The sequence below is a fragment of the Tauraco erythrolophus genome, chromosome 25 (genome assembly GCF_009769465.1).
Source record: "Tauraco erythrolophus isolate bTauEry1 chromosome 25, bTauEry1.pri, whole genome shotgun sequence".
In the NCBI taxonomy this organism is placed as follows: Eukaryota; Metazoa; Chordata; class Aves; order Musophagiformes; family Musophagidae; genus Tauraco; species Tauraco erythrolophus.
In genome coordinates this window covers 7,028,253-7,039,272 of record NC_141489.1, presented here as the reverse complement: position 1 = coordinate 7,039,272, position 11,020 = coordinate 7,028,253, and the positions used below count along the sequence as shown (strand labels likewise).

Here is an 11,020-nt window from a genome sequence, read left to right as displayed (position 1 = left end):
AAAGAAAGACACCAAACTGTGACCCTTAATGTGTTCTGGGTTTGCAAGGGCTAAAGGGAGGTTCTTCTTTGGGCAATCAGGTCACAGCCAGACTTCTCCCAGCCCTGCCAGTCAGAAGGTGCTTAAGCATCCCCTCAGGCAGACATACCCTGGTGTAGAAGCGCTGCCTCTCAGTTCCAGGTCTCACTGTGAAAGGGGCCTGGGGCACCTGAAAGTTCCTGTAGGAGCCTGAAGGAAGAGACTAAGCAGTCTGCTGTCAGGTAATAGGAGGCTGCAGGCTGTTTTCCTGCTTTTTGTTCCTTCTGGAGATCATGACCAGCCCGACCAACCCTCAGCACGGGAGGAGGGTCCATGGGGAACTTCTGCCAACCAGTGCCCAGCCAGAGACAGGGGCCTGCACCCATCTCTCTCAGAGATGGAGAGAGGCAGCTTTGCAGCCACCCATGTGCTTCTTGGCCCTTATCTGAAAGGGGCAAGTAATGGCCATAAGCACCTAGATCCAGGTGTCTGACTTCCTCTCCCCACAGGGCTTTCTCTCCCTTCTCCCCAGACCACCGACGAGGTGCGTCAAGGGAAATGTCTGTGGGAACAGCACCTGCTGAAAATATCCCACAGAGAGTCAAATACATCGCTTCTCTCAGGCAGGAGGAAATCCAGCGTAACCCTCTTCCTCACAGGCATCTTCTCTCTATGGCTTCAGGTATCATAATCAGCCTCTTTGTCTGGAGATGACACCCTCCAGAAGGGTGAGAAGAGAGGATAATTTTATAAACTCCAGGGTGTTTCTGCATTCAAAGAGATCAGACTCCATACAGGATGCAGTGGAAAAGTATTTAGGGATTGCGCAACACGTAGTATGTATATGGGAAAAAGCAGGGTAGGGGAGAATCAGGGGAGTTTGGCCTGGACCAAGCATTGGATCACAGATATAGATAGGGACGAGAGGAGTCGATCCCATGTGAACATAGGGCTGATCCATGTGCCCTCCTGGCTATGCTTGGTGCTCTACCTTTTTCATCCATCTGCCAGTCGTTCCCTGGAAATACAGTTATGAAATCCAGCTGGGACAGGGAGCAGAGCTGATCCTTCACTCTATACCTCCAAAGCCTCTGACCGTGGGCTGTGAACAGCTGTATCAGATCCTCGAACCACACAGAGTTCCCCAGGGTCTGGCTGGAGCCCACAGTCTCTTCCCAGATGCCTCCTGCCAGTTCTCACTCACCTCAGACCTAAGTTGCCCCTTCAGGCAACTTAGCAAATCTCTTTCTGACTCACTCTGCAAGCAGGAACCTGGCATCCCTTGAGGCTGTGGTCAGTATGTCCACCCCATGTCCACCCTGTATCCTGGGACTCAGGGCAAAAAGGTTCTGAATCCTGCCCAACAAGCTCATGGTCTCAACACTGAGCCAGTGTGAGCAGCACTTGGAGGTGCCTGTGACCTCGACATGCCCTTCTCCTGTGCGTGTGGAGCTTGAACTCCTGCCTCCATGGGATGACTTTGTAACACTAGCAGGAACATTCTGAAATATCTCTGAAAGCCTGTGGCTGCAGGATGCAGTTTTAGATTGTATATCTGAGCTCTAACCAAGTAACAAAAGATGAACCACCCTCTGGTTGTTCATGTCTAAGTCAAGTTTGGCGTTAGCACCTTCGCACGGCAGTCCCTGTGTTTACGGAGCAGAGGAAAGCACCTGCTCAGGGTTCCCTTGGCCATCCGACGGTCCGTGTGAGCAGCGGCCGGTGGCTGCGGCAGGACCGAGGGCTCCCGGCTGCCCGTGGGCAGGAGGATGTCTGCTGCCCGCCTGCCCGTGCAGAGCAGAAAGGCGCTGCTCGTCGCCGGGAGCCAGCGGGGCCGGCGGCCGCGATCGCTCCTTGCCGGGCAGCGCCGGGCACCGCCACCGCTCCGCTCGCCATTGCTGCCCCGCCGCCGCCGCCGCCACCGTCGCGGGGGATTCCCGTCTGCGTGCCGGTGGGAGTGCGGGGCTGAGCGGCGGTGAGGGGCGAGAGAAGGTTCCTGCCCGGTGAAGGGCTCCGCAGCCGCCGAGGGGGGAACTCCCGGGGCTGCGGGGCCCCGTCGGTGCCGGTGCCGACGGCAGAAGCGGGGCCGGGGCCGGCCGGGGCCGGGCGGGGCGAGGCGGCCCCGGCGGGCGGAGCGGCAGCGCCCCCTGGCGGGCCCGGCCGGGGCTGCCCCCCCGCCCCCGACACAGCCGCCCGGCCCCGCCCGCCGCGGTTCGTGCCCGGCCGCAGCCCCGGCTCCTCTCCCCGTGTCTCCCAGCGCGCAGTAATACACCGCCGCGTCCCCGCGCCGGGGCCGGGCGAGCCACAGGGCGCTGGACCGGCGGTCTGGCAACACCGACAGCCGCCCCGGCGGCTCCGGCACCTCCTTGGACCCTTTAATGCTGCTCACGAGGAATGCGGGGCCTCGGCCCGGGAGCTGCCGGTACCAGTGGATGAAGTCGGTTGACTGTATGTTGGGGTGTGAGCAGTTGATGCTGATGCCGGTGCCCTCGGTGGTCTCTGCCGACGGCTCCTGCTGCACCTGGGCTCTGCCCACAGCCACTGCCGAGAAAGGAGAAGGAAAGGCCAAAGATCACCAAAGATCACCCAGCTCTGATGGCTCCTTTCCCAGATAAATCGTTAGGAACAGTGACAGTGAGACAGAGCTGGAATGGAATGAATGGAGACATGGCCATCAACAGGGGTGGAGGGTGATCCCGGTGTGAGTGTGTGGAGCAAGGGGTAAAGGCTGGGAGGGAAACTGAAATTGATTCGTGCAGAGAACGAACGTCAGGTGCATGGATTGATGGAGGGAGGGAGGGAGGGAGGGAGGGAGGCAGAGGAGAGAGGATTGTCTGGTGTGTTATAGTGAGGGATGGAAGAAAGGAAAGGCGGACGGGAGAGGGCAGAAAGGAAAACGACAGGGAAGAGTTTGCAGAGGCTCCCCCGGGGAATACCCTGGCACGGCCCCGGCCCCATGCAGCCCCCGCCAGCCCCGCGCACCCAGCAGCACCGCGGCCAGCCCCGCCAGCCCCGCGCCCCGGCACCGCCGCATCCCGCCGCTCCGCCGCCCGCGCCTCGCTGCCCCCCGCCAGCCCCGGCTCTCTGCTCCGGCACCGCCGCCTCCTCTCCGCCGCCTCCTCTCCTCTCCGCCGCCGCCAGCTCCGCCCCGGGGCTGAGCCCTGCGCCGGCGCCGCTCGGGGCTCGCCCGGGCTCCCGCTGCTCAGCGGCTCTGCACGGGCACCACTTGCTCGCCCGGCAAATGCCCTCGGCCCGGCCCGCAGCAAGAAGCAGCCTGCACAGCGCCAGCTGCACACGGGACAGCTGCAGGGCCTTGGCCCAGCCCTTATCACCTCCCAGGATGGAGATGGCACACTGTCCCTGGGACACCCATTCCAATTCCTGTTTCTTTTAGCCTGTCGCTAATCAGATTTCTCCAAATCCCAGTTCCTTGTCACTTTCCACATCTCTTATTGCTGAGAAATTCCATCCTCTCTGCCTCTTCTGATTGAGTAATTGTAGAAAGCAAGAAGGTCTTCCCTGAACCATCTCTTCCCGAAGTTCGGCAGGCCCATTTCTTGCAGCTTCTCCTTAGCATGTCATGTTTGACAGTGCTCTAACGCCCTTGATTGAGTTTGTTGGAGTTGTTTCAGCACGTTCATATATTTCTTGGACTGAGGAGCCCCAACCTAGATACAACACACCAGACGTGATCTCAAATGTAACCAAAGGACATAGACACTCTCCAGGCTGAACAACTCCACCTCTCTCAGCCGTTCCACATGGGAGAGGTGTTCCAACCCTCTGAACATTTGATGGCCCTCCTCTGGACCTGCTCTAACAGATTCTACAGACTTTTCCCACAGTCAGTGAAGAGGCATGAGCTCACACACAGGACTTATCCCATCCCAAAGCAGATGTACATGGGAAATGAGATGAATCATCTTCTTGGAGACACTGATCCTGCAATTGACCAGTCATGGCCTCTCAACTCCCCAGCAAGCACAAGCTCACAGCAGGGCCTGCATACCTGGTCACATGTGCAGGGCTTGCTTCATCATGCCAACAGAAGTGAACCCACAGACTGACCCACCAGAGCCTACAAGCACCTCCACCCCATGGCTAAACCCCATATCCATGTCCATGGTACTGAGGGACAGACAGAGAGCGTGGGAAGGGCTTTTGTGTGGGTGAATGGGTTCAAGCCGGGCACGTTACAATCATCAGCTGCACTTCCCGCTCGCACTCTGCACAGATTCATCTTCCCTCAGCCATCCTAAATCCTTGGACACTCACATGAAGACGATGACTCTGTCAAGTCCAGCATCTGTGGAGTGACCCTGGGCAACGTAGTCAGCCTCTCTTTGGCTGTCTTGAGTCTTCTCAATTAATTCTAGATGACTAGAGGTCTAGATTTTTGTGTGTGTACGTGTGAGTGTGTGTTTTCTAAGCCAGCTCTTTAGTCTGTTTTGAGTGTCCTTTCCTGGACTCTTCCAGCATGTGAGATGAGTCCTCTGCCCACGCTGATGTGGTTTGCACCAGAAATGCTCGGGCCTCTCATCCTGTAACACAAAACATGTCTTCACTGGGGAATGTGCCTGACATAAAGCAGGAAAGGAAAAGGCAGCAATTCAGGAAGCCAAAACACAGCCCATGGCGTTAGCTGGGATGTTTTGCATTCAAGAGGAGCTTGTCAGAAAATCATCACCTCTCCAAGGGATGCCTCTGGCAGCCTGGGGCAGTAGAGGTCCATGATAAAAGCCAGCCCAGGTCCTCACTCTCTCATCCACTTCTCGTGCCTCCTTCTCCTTGGGAGTCAGGTGAGTCTGAAGCCCCTTCTTCTTCTCTGCTTTCTCTAAAAGGAGCTCTCACTTCAATGGACCTCTCAGCTGACACTGGCTTTGTGCTGTGCCAGATCTTGGAGCTGCTTGTCGCAGCAGAGGGAAGTGGGGACAAGGTTAGGCATGGAGGGAAGCTGGGACTGTACTGAGGTGGCTTTTGGACTCAGGGGCTCAGCAGCAGCCACACAGGAGCTAGTGGATCTTTTCGGGCCCTGGCAGGATGAGGCCAAAAAGCCCGCTTACATCTCTGCACATCCTTCACCTCCTACCCTGCATGTTCTTTGATTCCTTCCTGGTGTGGTGACAGGCTGCACCTCATGCACCTCCATTTTTTCTTCCTCCCTGCCCTCTCTCCCAGGTGCACCTCCAGACCCAAGACATGTCCTGCTATGACCAGTGTCGTCCCTGCCAGCCCTGTGGCCCCACCCCCCTGGCCAACAGCTGCAACGAGCCCTGCATCAGGCAGTGCCAGAACTCCACCGTTGTCATCCAGCCCTCTCCTGTGGTGGTGACCCTCCCCGGTCCCATCCTCAGCTCCTTCCCACAGAACACCGCTGTGGGTTCCTCCACCTCTGCTGCTGTTGGCAGCATCCTCAGCAGTGATGGAGTGCCCATCAACTCTGGGTCGCTTGACCTCTCCTGCATTGCCAGCCGCTACTGTGGCAGCAGATGCCGACCCTGCTAAAGATGCTGACAACGGCTTTGAACAAGGACCCCCAGGAACTCCGAACATGGTGCTGGACAGAGGATCAAACCTCCTGCCAGTGTTTTAAGAGATGCTGACCATCTCTGGCTTGCCCTGCAAGGGCAAACTGGAAAGGGTCAGCCTGTGCTCTCTGACAACATGGCCAATATCTGCCTTTCCTATATCCCACTCACCCTTTTTCTTGCTTTTCTTCATAATCTCGTGCTCCCCTCCAAGCCTGCTGTGAGGACCCAGAAACCGTCCTGGAGTGACCTGTTAGCCTGTCTGCTTTTGTGGGGCAGTTTGACAGGAAAAGGAGAAGAGATGCTTGGCTGTTCCTGCTCCTTCCCACACTGGTGACCTCCACTTTGAGTGACCTCATTTCATTCTTTAAACTCATTAAAAATATGTTGCAACCTGGCCTGTGTCCCTTAGGTGGTTTTTCCATCTGCATGCTGATTGCTGATGAAGAAAGTCATTGCTTTGGAGAGGAAATATGTGGGGACACAGGGATACACTTCATCACTCCTGGAGGCATTGGAGGGTGGGACACATGGCAGTGAGTCCTACTCTTTGGTACCTTGTCTTCCCGAGCAAGGAGCAGCTTTCTTCAGGTGCAGCAACTCTAAGCTCCCTCAAGTGCCACAACCCACGTCTGGTCTGGAAAGGTGCTGTGCGAGAGCAGATTCCCCCACAGACGTGGCAGTAAGAGTGGGATTTGATTCTACAAGCAGCAGGATCTGTGAGCTGTCCCTGAATGGCACAGGGCACACACCAACCCAACCATAAGGCACGCTTTGGGGTGCCTTCCCCCAGGCACCAAGCTCCTTCAGCATTCCTTCAGCCCAGCGGCTGAAGTGGCTCTTGTGCCCCGTGCAGAGCTGCTGCTTCCTGCATGCAGGCCGGGGTCTTCCCACATCTGCAGACTTTGAAACTCTGTGGTGTTGGGTTTTGCCCTCACACAGACCCCACACACTGCCAGCACCACAGGACCAGAGCTGATGACAGAGAGGTCCCTGCACAGGGTGGGGACTGGAGACACCCCTCCCCAGGCTGGTTTCTGTGGGAGGCAGTGCTGGATCAGGTGGTAACACAGGGACAAGGAGCGTCAGGACCAAGCCCACCTTGACCCAATGCAACCATGGGGGCCAGCTCTGGCTTGGCCCCTGGCCCAGGGTGTTGTAATTTAGGCCGATTCGGCAAATAACTCCACACAGCCGCTCTCTCACTCCTCCCCTCAATAAAGTGGAGAGGAGAAAAATGTAATAAAAGGACTGAGGGTCAAGACAAGAAGAGAGGGAGCATCCACCGACCATGGTCCCGGGCGAAACAGACTGGGCTTGGGAATAAAGTAATTCAATTTATTAACAGTTACCTGAAAGGATAAAAAGAAACATTAACAGTTACTTGAGAGGATAAAAAGAAACAAGGACAGATCTTAAAAACAACATATCACCCCCTTTCCTTTTCTTCCTGGCTCTACCTCCTCCCCCGGTGGCGCAGGGGGACAGGGAATGGGGGAGTGCAGGTCAGTTCATCCCATGTTGTTACTGTTGCTCCTTTTCTTAAAGGAGGAGGAGTCCTTACACCCTTTTCCCTTGCTCCAGTGGATTCCGTACTCATGAGGAAAATCCACAAACTTCTCCAGAGTGAGTCCTACCCGCAGGATGCAATCCTTCCCCATCAGATTGCTCCAGCGCGGGCTTTACCACAGTCTCAGATTCTTAGGGAGTTGCCACTCACTCTGGTGTGCATCGTCACACGTACTCTAGATGCATCTCTACCTTGTCATGCATCCCATGCTCCACAACCGTCCTCAGGCTCAGGCATCTCTTCTCCAATACGGGCTTCTCCACGGGCTGCGAGTGGGTCTCTGCTCCACCGAGTCTGTCCTGGCTGCAGGGGGTCGCCTGCCATCTCGCCACCGGTTGCAGGGGAAACTCAGCTCTGGCACACCTTGTCCTGTTCCATCTTCACTGACCTGGTGTCTCTGTGGCCGTTTCTCTCAGATCTTAGTCCTCTCTGGGTGAACTCGGCCCAGTGGGCACCCCGGGAGTGGCCCGCTCCCCAAGTTCCCCAAGCAGCTCCGCCACGGCCATCCTCAACAAGTGACGCCGGTCCGGCACGGGCAGCCCCCGACTGGGAGTGGGGGCAGCACTCTCCTCCCTTCTCTCCTCTCTCTGGGGCAAAGCACCTTTTCCCGTTCCTTTGTCTCAACTTAAATAGGACAATTCGCAGAGGTGCTGATTGACTCAACCCCGAGGGGGATGGAAGTCCGATCTGGTGGCCAGAATCAGCTCTGACCCGGTTCCAAAACCAGGGAAGTCACAGGGAGCAAATTCTCTCTCCTGCCACCAGAACCCCTTTACATCAAACCCATAACACAGGGTCTCCATGAGAGCTCAGGCCTCGCACAAGCTGCCTCAGCTCTGCCCGATATATGCCTGTGACGGGCCTTGGCTACTGTTTTCTTCCTGGCCTGGCCAGGTTCCTAGGTAGTCCGTGGCAGTCACTGGAGGAAGCCTTCATGCAGATGTCTCTTGAGTCTGGTCTTGGCCTGGGTCCCAGCCCCGGCCCTGATCCTGGCACTGAGACTTCCTACAGTGTGGAGGAGTTCCTTTCCGAGACTGGCCATAATATTCTCTCGGGTATGGACAATCCCTGTTTGGGCCCCAGAGCACAAAGTTACCAACTAGATTACTTTTGTCCTCCAAGTTATCTCAATGGCCTTAAAAGGAAATGTAGACTGATTGCCTGTCAAGATGCACGCCTCCTGGATGCCTCTCCGATGACCGCAATGAGGAGACTAAAGGGATGAGCTTATCACCTGTGGTCTGCTAGCGCTGCCCTATCACTATAGCCCACGAGAGTGTGTTTACGCTAAGCAAGCCAATTGTAGAATGTAGTCGTGTCACGCCATATTCTGCTATATAACCTGTGTGTTGTTTGTAATAAATGGAGCATGATCTTCTAACCATATTGGTGTATGGTCATGACTCTGGGCCGTCCACAGAAGGGCTCTGCAACACTACAGGTCTGTGGCCTAGATTATGGGAACAATCAATAGATGCTTCTGGGGTAGACTTATGGGAGATGGTCTGAGGCTGCCCACTTCTTGTTATGTCTCAGCAGAGCCCTACACCAGGGAAACATTTCTAGTCACTTACCCCAGGAACTGGCTCTCTGGGGCCCATGGTTCCCCAAAACCAATGAGTGTGGCAGTGAATACGCAGCCTCATAACCAGCCTGGAGAGCACTGGCTAGTGATTTTCTTATCACATCAGAACTATGCAGAGTGTTTTGGCTCATGTGGTTACCCTCCAAACTGTTCTCTCATGAAATCATCATGGCCTTTTTAAAACACAAAGCCATGGATATTGCTTTCCAGAGGAAGCAACTGCAGCACCCTCCCTCCGTGGCCTGTGGACACCACTGCATCTTTTTCCTACATCACCTTAACGAGGGATTACCTTTTGAACAGATTTTAATACTGTATTTTAACAATTCAGTACAAAATGATCAGCTGTTGATGTGTTTTCTAATAGGACTCCATGACCATGGCTCCTTAAAATGTGTTTCAGAAGACCCAGGCCAGCAACTCTCGTAACAATTTTCATAAATATATTCTGTAAATTAAACTTATAACCCAACTGTAAGGCTAAGTGTATGCTTTTGAAGCTCAGTCCACCCCAATCCAACCCAACAGGGTTTTTTATATAGACATTACTGACAGCAATGTTGAAAGTTTGTACCAATATAACTCATTCATGGCAGTGTCGGAGATTGCACTAAATGACCTTTCAAAGGTCCATTCCAACCGAAATCACCTTATGATTCCACGATGCTATGAATACTTTTGTTTCAACAGTAAACTTCTGTGCGCCACTAAGTTTTAGGGATCTTCCTCTTCCTAAGCAGTGTGTCTGATGCTTCTTGGTCATCCTCAGTCACTTCTTGCTGTTCCCAGAGACCACAGTTGTGGTATGATCCATGACAGAAGACTGAATGTTCATCGCAGTCATGTCTTTCACAAAACATTGCAGTTTTTAGGTCTTCTCAGGTGAGCCACAAGTGTGGAGGACACATAGGACTAAATGAAGGAGGATGGACCCCCTTAGTGCCATTTCCTTTGTATACAAACCTTTGCTGGTTTTCCCAGGAAGAAATATGCTTGTGCTGCCCTAGTTGATCCAGGAGCACTTGCACATTCTTCCAATAATGTAGATGTGCACTTTCAAGCACTTTCTGAACAACAAGGCTGGAGTCTTCAAGAGTCTCCTGGGACTGTTCCACCTCTGTCTTGTTTTCTCCTGGAAAAGTAGAAACTCTTTTCCCCCATTCCTGATGGCTCTACTCCTCGTGTGCCAAGGGCTTTTGAAGAGCGGCAGTACAACCCTTACCTTTCTCATAGGCCTCCAAACGTGTTTTCTGAAGAATGTTCCTCATTTCAGCATCCAAAGAGAGGACTGTATTAGTCCTCATGTCTGCCCCACATAATAGCAGCACCTGTAGCTGCTCCAGCTAATTTGCAGGTACCAGATATATTTTTTCCACATAGTCCATCTCTTGATTTGCCAAAATCCCTGTCAATGAGCTGAAGAGCAAACCTTAATTCCTCCACAAATTTGTTAAAAGGATATTTCCAGAGCACATCCTGATACAGTGGTTGCCAGCAAGTGCCATCCCAGAGAATATTCTCAGGCATAACAGTCAGCAAGCGGTTGGCATTTGCCAGTCGGTGAGCAGTTGCAAGTGAGCTGGCTGTGCTGCATCAGAGCAGGTGAAAGGGAGATAGACAGGATTTTCTCTGGCAGCTTGAAGAGCCCCAGACCCAACTGCAGTGGAGAAGCAGGCAGTGTCTTCCTCTAGTATTAAGGTAAGTGAAACCTCTGGGCCAGATGAAGGGAAGGGAAGAGTAGAAGGAAAAGAAAGGAAAGACTATTTCAGAATCCAATAAATAGAACAGCACAGAACAGAATAGAACAGAAGAGAATATTTTCAGTTTAAAGGGACCTACATGAACATTTAGTCCAACAGCCTGACAGCTTCAAGGCTGAACAAAAATTAAAGCATGCTCTCAAGGGCATTGTTCAAATACCTCGTAAACACTGACAGGCACGGGGCATCAATCACCTCTCCAGAAAGCTTGTTCAAGTGGTTGACCATTCTATTTCTAAAGACCTGTTTCCTAATATTAAGTTTGAAGCTCCCGTGACGCAGCTTTCCACCATTCCCACGTGTCCTAGCACTGGATGCCAGGGAGAAGAGATCAGCATCTCCCTCTCCACTTCCCCTCCTCAGCAAACTGTAGAGAGCAATGAGGTCATCCCCCAGCCTCTATTTCTCCAAACTAGGCAAACCCAAAGTTCTTAGCTGCTCCTCATAGAACATAACATAGAACTCCTCATAGAGGTGTAGGAGAAGATCAGATCCGAGACCATCTTAAGAACCTGAAGGTGAACAAGTCCATGGGACCAGATGAGGTACACCCGCGGGT

General features: G+C 53.7%; 1 protein-coding gene across 1 annotated transcript; it reads left to right on the top strand.

Moving 5' to 3' along the window:
- The first annotated feature begins 4,708 nt into the window (after nt 1-4,708).
- LOC147527031 (feather keratin Cos1-1/Cos1-3/Cos2-1-like) lies at nt 4,709-5,605 on the top strand. The gene is made up of 2 exons (XM_086626492.1): nt 4,709-4,817; nt 5,197-5,605. Exons 1-2 carry the CDS (start codon nt 4,749-4,751, stop codon nt 5,521-5,523), a joined length of 396 nt encoding a protein of 131 aa, XP_086482618.1. The 5' UTR covers nt 4,709-4,748; the 3' UTR covers nt 5,524-5,605.
- The last annotated feature ends 5,415 nt before the right edge of the window (nt 5,606-11,020 follow it).

What these genes read in the sequence shown, in the direction of transcription:
- LOC147527031 (XM_086626492.1), top strand. Translation starts at nt 4,749, where the DNA reads ATGATAAAAGCCAGCCCAGGTCCTCACTCTCTCATCCACTTCTCGTGC. An exon ending in TCCTTCTCCTTGGGAGTCAG is followed by an intron (nt 4,818 to 5,196) that starts GTGAGTCTGAAG and finishes CCTCTCTCCCAG; the next exon opens with GTGCACCTCCAGACCCAAGA.